The sequence below is a fragment of the Cibotium barometz genome, chromosome 55, assembly GCF_041138505.1.
Source record: "Cibotium barometz isolate CiBa-2024 chromosome 55, ASM4113850v1, whole genome shotgun sequence".
NCBI classification, from domain to species: Eukaryota; Viridiplantae; Streptophyta; class Polypodiopsida; order Cyatheales; family Cibotiaceae; genus Cibotium; species Cibotium barometz.
The window spans coordinates 18,279,440-18,301,194 of record NC_141100.1 but is presented as its reverse complement, the minus strand read 5'-3'; the positions used below and the strand labels follow the sequence as shown (position 1 = coordinate 18,301,194).

Genomic DNA, 21,755 nt, shown 5'->3' with positions numbered 1-21,755 from the left:
AGAGCTCACCTTTTCAAATAGGATGTTTTTGGGTTGATGTTGCTGCTGGACAGTAAAACCTATGGGCAATTTTGTTCTTTTGAAACATAGTTTCTTCACTTGAAAATCTTGTATAATTTCAATGAAATAATACAGTTTTTCCCATTTACTTGTCGGAGTTGTTTTGGTCTTCTGACGTTTTGTTAGCTGTGTAATTATGTATTTTAATTTAGGCAAAACACACACACACACACACACACACACACACACACACATGCATGCACGCACGCACGCATGCATGTACACACACACACACACACCCCCCACCCGCCCACACACACAACATTATTTTTAACCATGTTTTATACAAGTTTACTCAATAAAATAATGTATAATGGGGATATATTAGTCCATCTCCTTGTGCACTAGAGCTATTTTTCACATAGAAATCAACAACCTAGTCAAATGTGTTTTGAGTATCCTATTGATAATTTCTCTGTACAAGGTAGCAACATGGTGATGACACATAACTTCCAAGGTTGCTAATAATAATGGGTTCTTAGATGGTGGTAGGTAACAAATATGACAAGGTAGCAACATGTCTTATTAAAGAGACAAACATTTTGCAACAAGGTCCTTTCATGATTATTATGTAATTTCTCTTGATTTAGCAGGGTTAAAATGATGGGAAATGAGTATGATAATCATAAAAAGACATGCATGAGCCAACTCAAGAAGAGTCATAACCGTAGTACAAAATCCCTAAGATAGTAATCACAATAAAGATACTTAATAAATTTAAGTATTTTTCTTATGAAATTTTTTGAAACATCAACAAAAATGGTTTATTTATAAGTTGTTAAATATAGAAATTTATATTGCCTTGACATGAAATCTTGCGTTATAAAACCCATCTTGCATTACAAAACCCATTGACATAATATTATAGCCGTAAATAAATGTACATAATATCATTCTCTTACCTTTGGATCTCACACATGAGAAAGGAAAAATCTAATCTCACATGAGAAAGGAAAAATCTAATCTCACACATGAGAAAGGAAAAATCTAATCTCACACATGAGTTAAGAAAGGAAAGATCTACATGTTAATTATTCTCTTACCTATGGATCTCACACATGAGATAAGAAAGGTATATTTTTTATGGTGAATTTTTTAATTAATTGAATCCCAAGAATTTCCACAACATGGAAATATTTATGCTTTGACATTACAACCCGATTGATTGATTTCTTCCTAATGCATAAAATAACATGAAGAGCACTTCTTGAACTAATTAATACTCTAACCTTACAAAAGAATTACTTTTAACTTTGATGCATCTAGCTATTTTTAGAGACCCAAACCTCTCTTACAATCAAGGAAATAATCTATAATACTGTAGCTATAAAAAAAAATCTCTCATATACATCAAAGAAAAACATGAATGAATATAAGATCTGCTCATGATCCCACTTCCCCCTTTGAAAGCTTCTAATCAATTGGCTTAAGTATTCTTGATCAATCACAAATAGACTTTGATTTTCTTTGAATGGTAGCTACCCAGTTTGCATTTGTAGTATAATATTTTACATGAAACTTGGGGTTAAGCTTCATATCTCCCATTTATTCACCTAGAAGGAAAACATTTTGCCTTGGTTACAAAATCTTATCTTACTTGTCCACCTATGGTGGTAAATATTTTGTGATAGATTCATGTGGCCCAAGATGACTCTCATGAAATACAATGTGAGTCCTTGAATGCATAGGTAGATTAAGTTTAAAAGCTATATAAAAAAGACTTATTTATATGTATACAAATTGACCTCAAGTTCTCTAACCTCCTCATGTGCTATAGAAAAAACATCCTTTATCAACGGTTTGATAGAATAATGTTTCCATATATAATATCAAATAAGGATTTTTTTCCTAGTAGAGATATATTCTATATAAATATATGTGCTTATTTCTCCCATTTCTTATTTTTCTTCAAAATAAAGTATTTTGATGACACTAAAATTGTTGAACTTGCTGTTTCACTTTGATAATTTGTTTGGGAATGATACAAATGGAAAGGCAAATAAACTCAAAAAGGCATGAGATTACATGTGGGAATAATTTAACATGCATCAACAACAAATGGTAATAATTTTGGGAAAAAATCCTAGCAAATTTATGATTTTTAAGAATACTAAAATTATAAAACAACATGGATTCTAAGATGAATATGAGAAAAATTGTATTCGATTGTTAAAATATACATATCAATGCTTTATATACATGAATATTTTGGAAAAAAAAACCTAGCAAATGTATGATTTTTAAGAATTATAAAAATAGTTAAAAACATACATATTTATCTATAATTTTAATAATGTAAATATTCCACTCCATGATGCATTGTGAGTAAAGACCCTTAATTAATTACAAGACTAAAAATATATAAGTTCTCTAGGGTTGACAATATTCCCCTCCATGATGCATTGTGATTAAAGTCCCTTAATTAATTAGAAGGTTAAAAATATGTAAGTTCTCTAGGGTTGACAATGTTATAGTGATGTTTTCCCTCTCTATCTATAATTTTAATAATGTAAATATTCCACTCCATGATGCATTGTGAGAGTAAAGACCCTTAATTAATTACAAGACTAAAAATATGTAAGTTCCCTAGGGTTGACAATATTCCCCTCCATGATGCATTGTGATTAAAGTCCCTTAATTAATTAGAAGGTTAAAAATATGTAAGTTCTCTAGGGTTGACAATGTTATAACATATGGCTCCTTGGAGCCTATCCACCATTGCAAAACTATTTGTGAGAAGCTAGCAATACATCCTTCCATTTGTCATCACCATTTGTTGGACTACCCTCAAACATGAAATTTCTAATGTTGAATTGGTCACTTCTTTTCTCTTTCCTTGCCATATTAATTCACCATCTTAAGAAAAATTCAATGACTACCCTCTGTGATGTAGCTTGGCTTCTTCTCCATTTCATGAGAGTAGCAAAGTTAAGCTATCATCCTTTAAAGTTTTTTCTTCCATCCTAAAGAAGGGTTATTGGATTTTCCCATAAAGTGACATTTTACTATTAAGAACTTTGCCTAAGTACTAGTGCTTTTGCCCACATTTGAGAGTTACATTTGGCATTGAGAGGTTTGGGAGCCCACCTAACCATTGACAATTTTCTAATGAGTTTTATGCTTGAAAAGCTTGCTTAGGATTTTCTACAATCCATTCACTTGTGCAACCTTATTGACTCTATCCTACCTCCTTTGATTAAGGATCCATAAGAGTGGAAAAAGGCCTACAGTCTTCAAGTTTAAACCTTTTTAGCAACCCTTTTTTGTACTTGGACTACAACATAACAATGCCATCATCATGCTAGATAAATGGTACACTCAAGTAGTAGTGCAACGGACCCAGATCTATCATCTCAAATGACAAATGTCATTCAACTTTGAATGACGTCATCCACACAAACGACGAGTAAAATTAAATCCTCTCCACCCTTTTGAACATAGAGGGTGCTCTTAGTTGTGGTGGAGCGGATTTGATTGTGCTTATCCACATAAAGGATGTGTCAAATCCTCTCACCCTTTTGAACATAGAGGATGCTCTCAGTTTGGGGGCTACCCTAACCAATAAAGTATGCATGGATTTTCTCATATAATAAGCTCTAGGAGCTTGTTTAAGACCATATAATGGCTTACTTATCCTGTATACTTTATGTTCTAACCAGGTTGTACAAAACCAATGGGTTGCAAGACATATGATTCTTCATGCAAATCCCCATTCAATAAGGTGGTACTAATGCACTTTCCATCCCAAATGAGCTGCCAAAGCAATAATGCACTTGAAGGTAACCATCCTAGAAGTGGGAGAAAAAGTCTCATCATAGTCAATGCATTTTGGTTGAGCATAAGTTTGGCCTTATACTGATCAACAATACCATCAAACTTTCGCTTGACTTTGAAATCCTATTTTGTGCCAATAGCTTTCTTGCCTATGGGAAAGTCAACTAAATCCCAAGTGTCATTACATTGTATGGAATCATATTTCTATTATATGGAAACATATTCCTATTGTATGGCACTCATCCAAGTTTCATTACATTCTGTGGAATCATACTCCTATTATATGGCACTCATCTAATGCTAATTTTTATGAGCATCTTCAAAGTGTCATTACATTGTATGGAATCATATTCCTATTGTATGGCACTCATCCAATGCTAATTTTCATGAGCATCTTCAAGCAATACATGCGCCTCATCATCATATAATGTGCTGAGACATGCATAATCAACATAATTCTTAGAAGCATGTTTTTAACCAACCTCGGTTCTACCAAAAATGGGAGCCAAAATGTTGCTACATAATGTTTGCAAGCCATCTAGGCACAATTCATGTCTCCTATATTACTATCCTTTCACCTTTGATTGCATCATCAATATCCCCCTAATCAATGGGCCGATTTTTAACATTAATATTGGGCTGATCCAACTATTGTAATGGCATATTTACAACCCTTTTTTGAGGCACAAAATCTCTAGTTGCATGTCCATGAACATAGACGGGAAGCAAACCATCAACAACAAACACGTCATATGTGACCTTATATTTGAGTGTCTTTTCCATTCAAGCATGGGCTGAACTGAATTTTTAATAAATGATACATCTCTATTAATAAAAACCTTTCGTGTAACGATATGATAGAGGCGATTGCCTTTGCTTTTGTTGTTGTATTCCAATGCATTTTATAGCCTTGTCAAGCTTGGTATGGTGTTGCTCATGCACAAGAGCAGAAGCCAAACATCCACACACCCTGATATGTTCAACTTTGGGCTTCCTTTCAAACCAAGCTTCATAAGGCATGATTGTCTTCGATGCCTTGGTTGGACATATGTTAAGCACATATGTAGCACAAGTAACAATTGCACATCCTACGTGGTGGTAATTTTTGTGCCTTAATCATGCATCATGCCATCTCCATAAAGGACATGTTCTTCCTCTCAACCACAATGTTTTGCTAAGGTGTGTATGGCACCATGTATTGATGATTTATGCCTTTTTCCAACAAATAAGCATTGAAAGCATGTGGCATGTATCCACCCCACCCCACAATATGTAATTGGGATATGAATTTTTAGATTTGTCTCATTCTCAGCCATAGACATAAAGTGTTGTTGAAAGCATATTAACACATCTGATTTTACCTTTAGTAGATAAACTGAAGCAAATTTTAAGAATTCACGTACATGTGCCTGCCCAAAGGTAGTGTCCTTATTGGACCACAAACATCAAAATGTATAAGCTGTAATTTTTAGATAAACCTTGACCGAACCATCCTTTAGGAATGGTTTTAGATGCATTTTATCCCAATATACACCCCTCACAAACATGCTTGATAGGGGTATCTAAATGTGGCATCTTTGAAACCATCTAATGCCTCTCTACAAACTGCAATCAAAGTTAACATGCCCAAACCATGCATGTCGTAAGCTTTGCATCAGCCACCATTGAAGAAGTAGCCATTGCATATGCATCATGTGCAAGTATATCATACTTATCCAATACATACAACCCATGGTATTGTGTACCAAAAACTACAATGATATCACCATCATTACAATCATGTACTTTGCACTTATCATCAATGACCTCTACCACTAGACCGGCTCTATCAATGGTGGGGGCAGACACTGAAAGAAATTTCTTTTTGATGCTAGGTATATATAACACTTCTAACAAAGTGATAATCCACCATTTGTAGCAGTGATCATTATCTTTCCAACACCCTTTACAGGATGCAGAGGGTTGTTGGCACATGAAATACTTCTACCTTCTTAGGGTCCAGGCCTAAGAGAAGTAAAGAAGTGTTTCATGGACGTAATCCGAGAGGCACCACAGTTGAAGTACCACACATTATCTTTTGTAGTAGTAAAATAAATGTCCTCTTTGGAAGGATCATAATTGCATGTGATCAAAAAAGCCCAATCATCCTACACAAACTTTATAGATTGGTCTTCATCATTTTGCAAGCCTTCTCTTGCACTCATGAATGTAATGACTAGATTGACATTTTCCCTTTGTCTTAACTTTCCCAGCATCGTTCTTATCACCATTTGATGGGCTGTTTAGAATAATCAGCTTTTGGTGTATAACCCTGTGAAGATGCCTTACCCTTTCCCTTGTCTTTCATGGAAAATGCTTGACCACCACCACACATACCTGACATGCTTATCTTTCTTTGTTATTCTTACACAATAGTAAACCCACCACACATACTTGACATGCTTATCTTGGTTTGTTCTTCATGCACAATAGTAGACCCACTAGCTCCTCAAATATGAGAGGATTTGGGTTTCCTCTCATAGACAAATTGAGGGAGGTGTGGAAAAAACAAGATAAGATGGAGGCAATTAATTGAGAGTATTAGTGATCACAGCTCATTGTTTGGGATCACCTCATCAACGTTGAATAATTTCTCTCTAAAGTCCTTGACCTTAGTCAAGTGCTCTATCATAGGATCACCCTCTTCTTCCATTTTGAGAATGTCAAGCTACCTCTTCAAATATGCAACTCTAGCCTCATTTCTTGTTTGATACATGGCTTCCATTGTATTTCATGCATTGCAAGGCCTAATGAGAGGTATAATTGACCTCTTGATTGACTGACAATGCAATGAGAGGCATGGTTTGTGCATCTCTTGCATCCCATCTCTTTTGCTCCTATGTTAGAGCTGGTGCAGCGGGTTACTTTTGCTCTTGTAGAGCACCACTACCACCACCCCTCGTGGGAGTGTCTACTGGCTGAATAGTAGGAGGATGGGTGTTCTCTCCATTCATAGGCCCCACAAGCCTTTGGCTACCAAGAAATTTTTGATCATGAAGCTCCACAAGGAGTAATTCTTGTCAAGCTTATCTTCATGTGCCAAAACACTAAATACATCTTGTCCTTATAGAGTCATTTCTTATGTGAAATATTAGATACACAAAATGCACATTGCTCTTCTAAAATCCTCTACAAGTAATGGTGCCCAAGATCTTTACAGGAGATGCATATACACTAGAGACTAATACATGTAAGAAATCAATTGAAAAGCTAGGCATAAAAGTGAACTTTTTTTGGAATTTGTCAAATGGATGTTTGAAGAAGAAAAGCCCCAAATTGTTGTTGATGCAAAAGGCCCAATTTTAATGTATAAGGTTGATTTATGCAAAAGCCCCAATTTTAATGTATAAGGCTAATTTATGTAAAACCCCTAAATTTTAAAGTGTGAAAAAGATTCAATTTTACATATTCTCTCAAATTTTTGGTGAAAATCCCCAATCTGTGTCAAAATACTAATATGTGTGCTACATAAATGCTTTAGTAGTAGGTATAAGTGGCTACTAAAAATATAGGTGGGTACCCACATATCAGAAGGTATAGTTATAAGTGCAATTGGGTACATAAAGGTATAATTAGGTACAATCAAGTGCAATAAGTACATCAAGCTGGTGTACAATCGAGTACAAATAGATATAATCAAGTATAGTCGAAGAGCTCCAAAAAAGAGTCCATCCAAAACCGAAGAGAAGAAGGATGAGGTTGTATGTGATTCAACAAATCTAGTGGACATGGATCGAAGCCTACAACAAAATTGGAGCAAAGGTGTATGGAGTACCCCAATGCTCCAAGTTTAGCATTTGTAATTTGTCTTCTGTGTTTTCTAAACATAGGATTAACATTAATCTCTTTCTTAGTGTTAATCAAGATCACTCTTCTATAATGCACGTGAGACCCTTTGATATTTTTTTTGGGTATCTAATCTTGATTTTCATCCTTCTAATCTCCACTACAGGAGTACGAAATAAAGAACTGATAAGAAAGTGAATGAAGAGTATGGCATGTTAGAAGGGAATATATAGAGGTTTATTCTACTAGATACTTTCTCATCACAAATTTAAAATATTTCCTTGTAATCATATAAAAGATTTCCAAAGATATTGTATATCATATCATCTAATTTTTTGTTAGTTTCAACTAGGCTTGATTTTTTAGGGGCACCCTTGCTAATGGGTTTGGTGAAATATAGCAAGTTTTTTGAAATTTTATTATTATTTTCAACAGGCATTTTAAAATTTTGCAAAGAATTTTATAGCCTAATTGCTCAAAAACAGGCATGATGCTGCATGTTAAAGCAACTATGGTTGTAACAACTAGTTTAGCAAGTGAAAGATATGGACTTTTTCTTTTACCATAGAGTAAAGACAATGAAGGGCAAATTTCAATAGAGGAAAACAAATGAGAGAGCTACCCAAGTGCTACTCGAAACGATTTAAAAAATATATATAAAAAAAAACATATGGGACTTTCTTTAGCACTCTACTTCCTTTGAAATTTCTTTATCCTTTCTACTTCAACTCTATTTTTTTAATTTGGTATTTTTTGTTTTTTGCATTTTTGATGGTTTTTGTATATTTTCTAGTCATTCTCAAGTGTACACTCTGTACACTTGGGCTGGAAAGGCTATGTTGCACATGTATACTAAATGTGGTGGCATGAGGTGACCACCCACCTCTAGAGTCCAAAGGGTTCCTTGGTGGGCTCAATGAGTGATAGCAGAATTTGGTGTGCTCAACCATGAAGACACTTTAATGCCACTACCGTCATCATTGTTTCCAGTGCACTTGAGGTTACCTTGGCTTTCCAACTAGCAAGTTGATGTTGCAGCATAGTGCTTGAGACTTCAGTGGGACCTTGGCAATCCAAGTATGTGCTTTGGTAGGGCTTAGTGGTGTTGATGGGGGTTGGCATGCTTGGCAAGGATGCACATTTAATGGCCTATGGTTACGGGGCCACCTATTGCCGAAGTGGTTTTGCTAGGCTTGGAGATCGATAAGCTTTTTGACTCTTCTAGTAGATTTTTGCTTCAGTTGTCTTGGTTGAAATAATGACCTCAGCCCTCTACACCTATTTGAGCTTTGGTTGTGGTATCATTGTTGTTGCTTTGGGTCTCCACTTTGTTTTGGGTTTGGCATTTGATGGTGGCCTTGCCTTGCGGCGGTTAGAGGCTTGTGAGAGGGCATTTTGGGCTTAGGAACCCAAATGAGTGGGTTGCTGCATTCATAGTAACCTTGAGCTAATCATAGTAGCTTTTTTGGAAGCCAGTAGGGCTCATGCTTGGGTTTTGGTTGTGATTACCTCTATCGGTGGTCAATCTGATGGACAATACAATTGCTTACTGATTGAAAATGGATCTGTCAATGCCTAAGCCCAATGGGTTTTGAGCTCACAGATACACAGATTGATCAGATAACACACAAAAACACAATTGCTCACTCTCTCACTCACTCACTCAGACAGTAGACAATGAATAATATTCAGACACTTTTGTGTTATTGTGCTTTTCAAACTTGTACAATTCTACTCTATCCGTCTCCTTACTCCTATTTGCTTCCTACTTTATTAGGTTAGAAGGACTCTCTTTCTTGTCCCACAGTTGGCCTTTCTGTTATAAGAAAATTCTGTTACAAGACTTTCATAAGAAAATACATGTGATTACAATGTATGTGCATGTGCGCTACTGTCTATTGTCGGCCTACGTTTGACGGCCAAATCTTTAGGTCCCACCACTCCACAGTTTCCGTCGAATGATCAACACTTGGCATGCCTGGTGGCTCTGCACCAGCAACTGCCTCAGAGGCTGACCGAAACGATTGATGTATGGGTGGGTGTGGCATAGGGCTGTCTGACTGAAGCCACCATTTATTCTTCTACCAGTGCCTTTCTACTATTTGGGGATCACATCCTAAGACTGCCTTATTATCATGGGGTTGTATTGTATCAAAAACCTTGTTTGCATCAGCATGTGCGGCTTGATAACTCAAAGAATGAAAGAATAATTTGGCAGATATTTGTATCTACCTGTTACATTCTAGCTGCTGTAGTACATCTTTGTCTTCATCTTGGATGTCTGGCTCAGCTTTGAACGAATCTTACCCTGCAGCAACAACTACACACCATTATTTCGAATTCGATGATCAATGGGTTTGGGATGTTGATTTTTCCTCTGGTTTATATTTGATGAGAAATTCATCTAGCTTGTAGGGGTTTATAGGCAGGTCCCATCCCTGTTCATCATGATGTTGTTTGAGTTTATAAAGGGTGTAGGCAACATACTCCAGATTTTGCACTCTTGCCTTCTCCAATTCTACTGTCTACTGTCTACTGTCTCTGCTTGGCCTCCTGTAAATCCACCAACTGCTGGCGGAGGATGTTGACTTGAATGTTTTTTGTAGCTGGTAGAGTTGGTGATCTTATATGGTGCTTAACTGTCAGCAGCTCCTCATGTTTTCATTATTTGCCTTGTCCCTGCATGAGCTGTGTTCTTACTCATTGTTCAGCTCCAATTCTACTTGACTTTCTTTGGCCAGCATTACATGTCTTAGCTGAATTTCTCTATGTAATTCTACCAGTTTTTTCTTAATTGACTCCGTCAGCAATTTTGGTTTTTCTTGTTGTGGTTTGCCGACTTTTTCCTTGATAGGTGTTAGCTCCTGTTGGGTTTCCTGCACCAGGAGGCTAGCTTGGAGTTTTCTTCTTATAATGGTCTCCTATTACGCTGCTGCTATGTCCGGCTTGCATTGGGACCTTGTGTTTGGGGAGGTTTTTGGCTTGCTCTTCTAGCTGAATTAGCTTGGCTTTTTGTTTATCTAGCTTTGCATAAGCCTGTGTGAGTGCCTTGTCCATGGTTTTGAACTCTTCCTCGAGCTCTTGCATGGCTATTTGTTTGGCTTTGTTTTCATCTTGTTGTATAGCCATTTGTTGCTCTAAGATAAGGATTTGTTCTTGTGCTGGTGTCATCTGGTCTATGGCATGTGTGGTCCCAACTATTATTTTCTTGATGGGCTCCAATTGTTATACTAGTTCTTTCTCTTTGGATAGTGCTAGCTTTGTTCATTGCTGCTTATTTTCCAGCGACCTTTTGAGTGTGGCTATCTACTTTTGTTGGTCCTTGGAATAGCAGTGCTGATCTTCTGAGACTTCCCCTATAATGTCTTTGGATGTTAGCTGTTTCGATAGTAATTCTAGCTTGATTTCCACCCCCTTCTTCTCATTTAGCTGCTCTTTCGGCTTTTGTATTTTACTCTGCAACTCCCTCACCTTTGGTGACTTGTCTATGCATTACCTCCAGTGCTGGTGATTATTGAGATGGTGGTTGTTGCTGCAGGTGGATTTATTGTGCCTGTGTGGATGCTAACCCTCCAGCTCCGCCTTTGTCATGGGGGCCCTTTGCTGACCACAAATCTTTCTTTGATTTCTTCAAACTTGGGCCTTCCGAAGTCTAGGATTGACTTTGGGTCTCTGCAAAAGACTTTGAAAGTTTCCCATGCTTAAACTTTCGTTTATGCTAGGATCTTGTCTCATTTGTCAATTAGGGTTGCTGGGGTTTCTTTGGTTGTTTCTTTGCCCACAATACTATAAAAAATCTTGGTATATCGGATGGCATCATTGAACATTTTGCGCCATCGAGCATCCATCTAAGAATCCTAAAATATTGATAGGATCCATGTAAGTGCCTGTAGCTCTCTAAATCTATGTACATAGCATACTCTTTATTTCCGAGGTTTTAAACTTGGACACTATCATAGTAGTTAGGAAACGCGTTTCCTTCAGGGAAGGAACCTTGGAAACGTTTCCTTGTAGAAAACGCGTTTTTTTAAAGCAAAATTTTTGACTTTTTTTTTTGTCCTAAATCTAACGTCATTTAGTGTCATTTTTACATATTTTATACAGTATATATTTGAAATTTTGTACATGCAAAAACCTGTAGGTAGAAAACTTGTAGGAAACTTTGGGCTGATTTTACGAAACCCGTTTGAAACGCGTTTGAAACATTTAGGAAACCCGTTTCAAACAACCCCCTAACTACTATGGACACTATGTCGTATTCATCCTAGGCCCCAAGAACTCACAAAATCTATCCATGTCATGGGCTTCACTCGTAACTCTTTCCATCAAGTTAAGGGCTTTTCCTGTGAAGAATCCTTGTACCATTTGTATCTTCTTATCCTCGGGGAGAGGATGGAACTCAAAGTGCCTACCCCATTTGTGAAGCCAGAAGTCAACTGTGTCCTGACTTTTCTTCTTCTGCACCCCCATATAGGGCTCTGAAGTAAAAGAGGGTGCAACTAAAGCTGTCCTGGTTCTCCCTGTTGTCACCAAACCTGCCAATGTTGCTTGCATAACAATAATGGTGTTGGTAAGATACGTAATCTGCTGCTCAAGTGAGATCATCCTTGCGTCAAAGTCTACCTTAATGGTCATCCACCGTCACATCATCATTCCGATGGTTGTTGTTGAGATGAACATTCTTGTCCATGATTGTTCTGTACCTCCTCAGCCCATGACAATCCCAAGCTGATTTGCTGACTACTGCTCAAAGAAAACTCGCATGTCGAGATAAAGTGCGGCAAAAATCCCATGAACTCAAGTACCAATCCAGCTTTACCAGGCAACTTTGCTGCATCTGCAGACTTCCTCAAAATGTGTAGCGTGTCAACATCTTCCCACATGTCGACATTAGCGTATATATTGGACATAAGAACATAACCAGCAGAGTCATGAGGATCTGACTGGACAGCTGCATTGAACCATTGTTGTCCTAGCTCTGTGTTGGAGTGTGTTCTACAGCTTGTAAGTAAAGACTTCCACCTGATAATATCAGGTGAGGCTGGCATTGTATAAAGCAAAGCCTTCGCCTCAGTCACATCCTAACCGGCCAAGAAGGTCAATCAAGCAGTTAAGTGTGCTGTATTCGGTGTTATGCCACACTCTTCTGTCATAACTTTGAAGTGCCAACAGCCTTTATCAAGGCGACCGGCATGGCTACATGCTGTAAGTATACTAGTGAATATCACAGCATACGCATTAATACCTTCTTTCTGCATATCCTCAAGATACTGTGCAGCCCCAGTAGATAATTTCCATGCTGTACATATCCGCCAATCATTGCACCCCATGATATAATATCGTGGATTGGCAGCCCATTAAAAACCTTTTTCAAATCTTCCAAGCTTCCACAATTAGTGTGCATGTCAATTAGTGTGCTTCCCACAAGCGCATCAGACTGCAATCCATGCTTGAGAATCTGTCCATGTATCAGTCTGCCATGGCCCAATGCTCCTACATTTCCACATGCTTTCATGATCTGCAGAAATATGACTCTATTTGGCATCAAACCTTCCTTTTCTATTTGCTCAAATGTCACAACAGCAAGATCATGGCCATGCTGAGAGAAACCCACAATCGCCCCATGTTACCATATCCTGATTTGCCAATTCATCAAATACTTTGCATGCCCCCTCAAGATCTCCACATTTCGAGTAAACATCAACAAGGGCATTCCCTATGATCACATCAGTCTCCATTTCACTTATGACTATTTGATAGTGTAACAAACTGCCTAGTTCTGACGCACATGAGATACTGCATGCTTTCAAGGTACACGTGAAAATGAACTTGTTCTGCTGAATGGCCTCTTACTGCATCCTAATAAACAAGTAGACAGCATGCTCACTTTCTCCAAGGCTGACATGTGCTGAAATTATTGCATTCCATGTATGCATGCTTGGTTTCTGTACCACCCCAAAGACTTGCTTGGCTTCCAGCAAGCTCCCGCAAGAAGCAAAAACGCAGATGAGTTGATCTCCAAACAGCGCCATTGAGTCAAGTCCATTGGTCTCATGAGTTCAAACAATTGCCTGCAAGCTGCTGGGTAACTAACTTTGAAAGAACCCTGCAGAAGACTATTAATTATGTGTCTGGATACAGGGATCCCCTGATGCTTCATAAGCTCTATGGTCTGGGCTGTGCCTACTAATCCTTTGCTGCTACATGCCTTATGCATGCACAAAACACATCATTGTTAGGTTTACACTGTAGTGCTGCATTTTCTCATATAGTTCTACAGCCTTATTGGCTTCTCCTAGCTTGGCATGCACTGCTACAATCATATCCATAGCTGATCATAAGAGAATGCACTTCCCTGCCTGCGATGAAGTCTTTTTTTGCGATGCAATCTTGCAAAAGACTGTAGATAGCACTCTTAGACGTGGAGAGACCTTGTTGGGTCATATCAATCACCGTCTAGAGGGTTTCCTCCAGTCATGCAAACACTAACCCTAGCCATATCCCTTGCAAGCCATAAATCAGTTTTAAATTAAAACATGATAAACAAGGCACATGAACTCTATCCAAATACCTTGCAATCGTTATCTAAAATTGATAGAATAAAAGAATAAACATGCATAAAAACCCTTATGCAGTCATGGTATTTTTTAGCTCCATACTAGAACACGGAGATGTATGTGCTTTGCCGCAACAAACACTGCCATGTTGAGAGTTTGCGGCCAAGAATAATAAGAGAAAAACTTGGCCAGCAAAATGGCCATGCTACTATGGAACCATATGGTTCCAAACACTCTGCAACAGTCCAGCCATGCCTTTCTGCCATACCATGCTTGGAAAGGTCCCATAAGAGTTAAGGCCACATTTGTAGTCACTCTACGCCTCTGCGCCTATACACCCTTCTTCTTGCTTCAGATTTCATGAGATTGCAAGCTTGGATGCATTCACAAGATCTAGAGGAGGTGGAGGCTGAGGCGGAGAGGGGTGGAGAAGTGACACAGTGGCGGAGAGGGGTGGGTTCACGCACGGCCACCAAGTTCAACTAAGCCTTACATTAACTAATAATCCCAGCTGATTCGGGGAGACCGTTTATTAATTAAGCATACTATTAGTGATTGGCCCGTGCTCTCTCTTATTTAGCCTCCCCACAAACCCTCAACACGGCAGCATTTGTTGCGGCAAAGCACATAAATCTTTGGGTTCAGGTATGGAGCTAACAAATACCTTGGCTGCATAAGGGTTTTTATGCATGTTTATTCTCAAGCTGTATAGGAGATGGCTACAAGATGCCCCCTCTTCCTGCATTAAAAAGATGAGATTGTGCTTAACAAACAGGGATGAGATGTAGCTAGCGCACTCAGCTCTCTAAAACACCAAGTCCAACTATGCAACATAGCCCTGCTGCTTCAAAAGCCTACTTAGTCTCTCATATTTGGGATAGATTGTACTACTGTTTGTGGGGTTTGTTTGTCCCACAACAAATTCATCCACTTTTGCATTGATCTCAATCCAGGCTTTACCAGGCAACTTTGCTACATCTGCAGACTTCGTGAAAATGTGTAGCGTCTCACATGTCGACATCAGCATATATATTGGACATAAGAACATAACCAGCAGGGTCATGAGGATCTGACTCGACAGCTGCAGCGAAGCAATGTATAGGAGACAGCTACAAGATGCCCCTCTTCCTGCATCATTTGTGCTTAACAAACAGGGATAAGATGTAGCTAGCCCACTCAGCCCTCTAAAACACCAAGTCCAACTGTGCAACATAGCCCTGCTGCTTCAAAAGCCTACATAGTCTCTCATATTTGGGATCGATCGTACTAGGGTTTGTTTGTCCCACAACAAATTCATCCACCTTTGCATTGATCTCAGTCCAGGCTTTACCAGGCAACTTTGCTGCATCTGCAGACTTCCTCAAAATGTGTAGTGTGTCAACATCTTCCCACATGTCGACATCAGCGTATATATTGGACATAAGAACATAACCAGCAGAGTCATGAGGATCTGACTGGACAGCTGCATCGAAGCATTGTTGTCCTAGCTCTGTGTTAGAGTGTGTTCTACAGCTTGTAAGTAAAGACTTCCACCCGATAATGTCAGGTGAGGCTGGCATTGTATAAAGCAAAGACTTTGCCTCAGTCAGACATCCTAACCGGCCAAGAAGGTCAATCAAGCAGTTATAGTGTGTTGTAGTCGGTGTTATGCCACACTCTTCTGTCATAACTTTGAAGTGCCAACAGCCTTTATCAAGGCGACCAGCATGGCTACATGCTGTAAGTATACTAGTGAATATCACAGCATCCGGCTTAATACCTTCTTGCTGCATATCCTCAAGATACTGTGCAGCCATTAGATAATTTCCATGCTGTACATATCCACCAATCATTGCACCCCATGATATAATATCGTGGGTTGGCAGCCCATTAAAAACCTTTTGCAAATCTTCCAAGCTTCCACAATTGGCGTACATGTCAATTAGTGTGCTTCCCACGAGGGCATCAGACTGCAATCCATGCTTGAGAATCTGTCCATGTATCAGCCTGCCATGGCCCAATGCTCCTACATTTCCACATGCTTTCATGATGTGCAGAAATATGACTCTATTTGGCATCAAACCTTCCTTTTCCATTTGTTCATAAAGTTCCACAACAGCAAGATCATGGCCGTGCTGGGAGAAACCCACAGTCATTGCACCCCAGGTTACCACATCCCGATTTGCCAACTCATCAAATATTTTGCATGCCCCCTCAAGATCTCCACATTTTGAGTAAAGATCAACAAGGGCATTCCCTATGATCACATCAGTCTCCATTTCACTTGTGACTATCTGATAGTGTACCAACCTGCCTAGTTCTAACACACACATGATACTGCATGCTTTCAAGGTACACGTGAAAATGAACTTGTTTGGCTGAATGCCCTCCTGCTGCATCCTATTAAACAAGTAGAAAGCATGCTCACTTTCTCCAAGGCTGACATGTGCCGAAATTATTGCATTCCATGTATGCATGCTTGGTTTCTGTACCATCTCAAAGACTTGCTTGGCTTCCAGCAAGCTCCCACAGGAAGCGAAAATGCGGATGAGTTGATCTCCAAACAGTGCCACTGAATCAAGTCCATTGCTCTTCATGAGTTCAAACAATTGCCTGCAAGCTGCTAGGTCTCTAACTTTGAAACAACCCTGCAGGAGACTATTAATTATGTTTTTGGATACAGGGATCCCCTGCTGCTTCATAAGCTCTATGGTCTGAGCTGTTCCTACTAATCCTTTGCTGCTACATGCCTTAAGCATGCACAAAAACACATCATTGTTGGGTTTTACACCATAATGCTGCATTTTCTCATACAGTTCTAGAGCCTTACTGGCTTCTCCTAGCTTGGCGTGCGCTGCAACGATAGTGCTCCATGTACAAACATTTGGTCTTGAGACTTGGCAAAATGCGGAATTCACCTGCTGCAAGTTCCCAAGAGCAGCATACATGCGGATAAGCTGGCTGCCGTAGGTATTCTGTGAATCATATCCATGGATGATCATGAGAGAATGCACTTGTCTGCCTGCGATGAAGTCTTTCTTTGCGATGCAATCTTGCAAAAGACTGTAGAGAGCACTCTTAGATGTGGAGAGACCTTGCTGGGTCATATCAATCACCGTCTAGAGGGTTTCCTGATAACCCTAGCCATATCCCTTATGCAGGCAACGCAGTGTCTGCAAATTCTCAGACATCCGAATCCTTCTCATCATTCGATGAGCCGGCAAAATTCCTTTGCATCATTTTTTTCCCTCTTTCTAATCTTTTTAATTCTTGAGCTGCTTTAGTTCAAAAAATTGAAGGTTTTATGTGCACATGGACACATAGGAGCTCTCTCCCTTGGGACGACATGGACCCACCTGGGTTTAAGTCTCTCCGTCGATTGGTCTCTCTAGATCAATAAGTTGACGTTAAGCAGTCTCGTCTCGTCTGTCTCTCACTCCATATATATATATATTCACTCTTTTTGGGTGCAGAGAACTACTTCTTCAAAGAAAGCAAGGGTCGTCCTTCCGGCAACCCAACAAATTTTCTAGTGGCAAGAGAAAGAGGGACTAAATCTTCTCTGTTCATAATTGCTTCTTTAAAGTTTGCAGTTCTTTCACACACAGACACATAGTTGTTGCTATAGCAAGAGAGTCGTCTTCAGCATGACTATTATTAGGTTTTGACGACTGCTTGCCTCATTGCTTTTGTCACTATCATGGTCACTCACATGGTTTTCTTCTAGCGTATTGTTTGCATTGAAATACCTTCTTGTGGGCATGTCCATGTAAAAAATACTTTCAATGTCAGTGCATTGCATCAAGTGTGGGATTTTCATCACTTTCCAAATTGATGTAGCTCATTTTCTATCCATACCATTACCTATTTTAGGTATAATCCATGATGTGGCAGGGTAATATTATCCTGTGCGTATCATTCAAAGCAAAGTATTTCCCAACGTGGCACCAAATTTGTTGGGTATCTAATTCTCCATAAATACATATGCACGCTCAAACAGATTCTTTACACATCACCAAACCTCCTTTAGGTTGGAAGTAGTAGTCCCGTTGCATGTACTGTTTTATCAACTTGCTAATACTTATGAGGGATGGTGCCATGAGACTAACCATTATTTAGAAGTGAAGGTAGTTTAGCATTCCTCCTTTCTCTAATGGGAACATGCCTTTAAGACATTCCATATGGATAAACTCTTCAAGAGGCCTCTTTTCAAAAGCAAGGAATTGGAAGGTGACAAAGCAAGGCGATAGAATGCACCATCCAAAAGAAGAAAGACACAAGAGCTGCCTCACACACACTTTCTTTTTTTGAAGCATGCCCATTGCTGAAGAATGCCATGACCACCCTGAGCAAAGTGAGCACATGATGTAAGCCACCAAGACTGAAACACTGAACTAGGTTATCCTCTATGCGTCAGAAGACAAAGCATGTGCATTCTCAGAGGACAAAGAAATAACAGGTGCACCGCACATGCTTTCCATGCACTTACTTTCTGGAGAGAGAGGGCCGCCTACTGTGTATACACCATCTGAAAGAAGAAAGACAAAAGAGCGTGCACACTTTCTTTCTGCAGCATGCCTATCGCCGAAGAATCGCATAACCACCCCGAGGAAAGCGAGCACATGCAAAGAATCAAGAATGAAACCCTGAAGCATGTTATCCTCAATGTGTCAGAAGACAAAGCATGCACCTTCTCAGAGGACAAGGAGACAACATGTGCATCACACATGCTTTCCATGCACTTTTACTTTCTGGAGAGATAGGGCCGCCTACTGCGTATGCAACATCCAAAAGAAGAAAGACACAAGACTGCATCGCATGCACTTTCTTTTCGATGAACCATGCCCATCACGTTGAAGAATCACATCACCACCTCGAGGAAAGCGGGCACATGTAAAGCACCAAGAACGAAACCCTGAACCATGTTATCCAGTCAGTGTGCGTCAGAAGACAAAGCATGCATGTTCTCAAAGGACAAAGAGACAACAGGTGCATCACACACACTTTCCATGCACTTACTTTTCGAAGAGAGAGGGCTGCCTACTGCAAGGCTTGGAGACACGTACACATATTACTACAAAAAGAAAAGTAAGGAAGATATGTTGCTAAAAAGAGCCTCAACATTTAACCTTGGAAATTGAAAGAGTTATCCAAGAATATACCCACTTAATTAAATTGGTCACTCGAGAAAAGATTTCGGTGCCTTATTGACACTATTATCTATCTAAAGTTAAAATGCTCAAGAGCTTTTGCCTCTACCATCTAGAGCTACACCACTATTCTTGACCACAACTACCCTCAACAATATGATGCTAACTATGCAGTCTCAAAAAAGAGCTAAAAGTTTTTACCTACTTGAGGTTACATTAAAATGAGAAGATGCATAAGCATCCCCATTGAAGGAGTAGTTAAAACTTTATCCAATAAACATTGGACTGCTTAGTTATCCTTGGTGAAACCCTCACTCTATAGTATGTACATTCCCTATCCCTAAAGATTCCATCCTTTTACTTATCATGGTTATGTCTGTTCATGTAAATGTTACCAAAAGTAGCAAAACTATGTGAGGTAAAATAGAGCCTTAACTAAGCTAAGCAGTCAACAACTCCAATATTTTCAAAGAAAACTCATAAGAAATGAGAGATGAGAAAAACTCAGAACTGAAGTAATCAACTTATATAAAAATATGATGTTACAATCATAAAGGCCTCAAGCTGAGTTAGAAGACCGTTTGTGGAAAAATGATTCTTTTTTTTGCAAAAAAGAAACATTGATAGATAAGAAATGCCTAGCCCACAGACTCTAAAGCATACATAAACTATCAAAGAAAGGCAAAGATTAATTATATATATGAAGACACAAGTTATGCCATTATGAGAGAAATATTGCACATAAAACAAGCTATCCATGCCATAGAAGAGAAATATTGCACATAGAGCATATATATACCCTTGAAAAATTATGGGAAAAACTATGTTTGTAAGGTGGACCCCCTAGAATTCCTAATAAAGGGGCTTGATTTGCTACTAGACCCCATGTTGCTACGTGGACAATAGGCCGCATGGACAATAGGCCACTTCACAAAGGGTTTTCTAGAGTCCTTTTCTAGATTAATGGATTCGGTGAGGCTAAAGCTAGAATGTTTGTGTTTCCAACATGTTTCCTTCTCAACAATAGCTTGTGTGGTGATAGAGGAGGCACATGCAAATTCATTAGAGGGCTGCCATAGCTTAGTGTCCAAGCTAGATACACATTGTAGTTACTATAGTAGCATAACTTGGTGTCCATGTTATCACAATAAGGACACGCCCAACATGTGATCTCACATCCTATAAACTTTAAAGAGATTTTAAAAATGCAAAAAATGGAAAAGAAAGATATTGTGAGAAACTTTATTTCCTTTGAAAAGAAACATCTCATTAAAACTACTATCATTATATGATGCTAATGGTGAGAAAAAAAACACATAAAACCCCAAAAACAATGAAGGGAGTGGAGAACATATTTACCATAGCCCACAAAAATTCTCATTGTTTGAAAATATTGAAGCTGATGTGAGAGAAGCTATATGATCCTCTACATGCTCTCTAACCTTGCAGACGGAGCCTCATCCCTATAGATGTTGCATATGTAGCCTCCTGTGCAATCCTTTCTCTCCAAAGTAGGCACCCTATTGTAATCTAGCACTTCCACTACCATCGAAACTAGATTGGAGCATAACCTTGCAAGCACATAGAAACAACAAAGAAAGTATATTTAGCTATTACAAAACTAGAGAGCACATACCTTGTACTATATATGTCGATGGGCCTTTGAAGCCCAAAGTCCCATGCTCTCCTCAAACTCATACTCAATTAACTTACCAGGCCCTTGAATTGTAATTTTCATTATTGCATCTAAACTTTGAATCTCCATGTGATTTTTTAGCTTTATTTTAATGAGCGTGTGTGCACTAAATCCTCTCACAAATAGCATTACTAGAACATTGAACAAGTTCTATTCTGAAAATGGTAAGCAGACTAGAATATGCATGCCTCCACATTGCTTGTGATTGTGAGCGTGTGTGCACTAAATCCTCTTGCAAATAGCATTACTAGGACATTGAACAAGTGCTATTCGGCAAATGGTAAGCAAACTAGGATTGTGAGCGTGTGTGCACTAAATCCTCTTGCAAATAGCATTACTAGGACATTGAACAAGTGCTATTCGAAAAATGGTAAGCAAACTAGGATTGTAGAGGTAACATTTGGAAGGCTAAAAGACACCCAATCTATAGGCGCTTGGTACTTATAAGCCCTAAACTCATTTCCAACTATGAGAACTAAATTTCATCAACTCCAAAGACTTATCAACACCATAAAAAGATGCTATTTAATCAATTGCAATGGATCCATAAGTTTTAAGTGCTTTCTCTTACATAGGGTGTTGAGTTGGAACCAAATTCTTTAAATGACTTAAGATAGAGGTATCTGCAAATCGAGACTCAAGATTAGCAACAATAGATTTAGCAAAAGAAACTTGAAACTCTAATTCTTTACTTAAATTGTTGGATTTCATGGT

The 21,755-nt window shown here is 38.8% G+C and overlaps 1 protein-coding gene and 1 pseudogene across 1 annotated transcript; both read right to left on the bottom strand.

Moving 5' to 3' along the window:
- Positions 1 to 11,737: 11,737 nt before the first annotated feature.
- Positions 11,738 to 14,968, bottom strand: LOC147607453 (putative pentatricopeptide repeat-containing protein At1g68930; annotated as a pseudogene).
- Positions 14,969 to 15,101: 133 nt separating this feature from the next.
- On the bottom strand, positions 15,102 to 17,468 carry LOC147607452 (pentatricopeptide repeat-containing protein At1g06140, mitochondrial-like). Its single transcript, XM_086790568.1, has one exon. The coding sequence runs from the start codon at positions 17,300 to 17,302 to the stop codon at positions 15,401 to 15,403; it is 1,902 nt and encodes a 633-aa protein (XP_086646694.1). The 5' UTR covers positions 17,303 to 17,468; the 3' UTR covers positions 15,102 to 15,400.
- Positions 17,469 to 21,755: the final 4,287 nt, after the last annotated feature.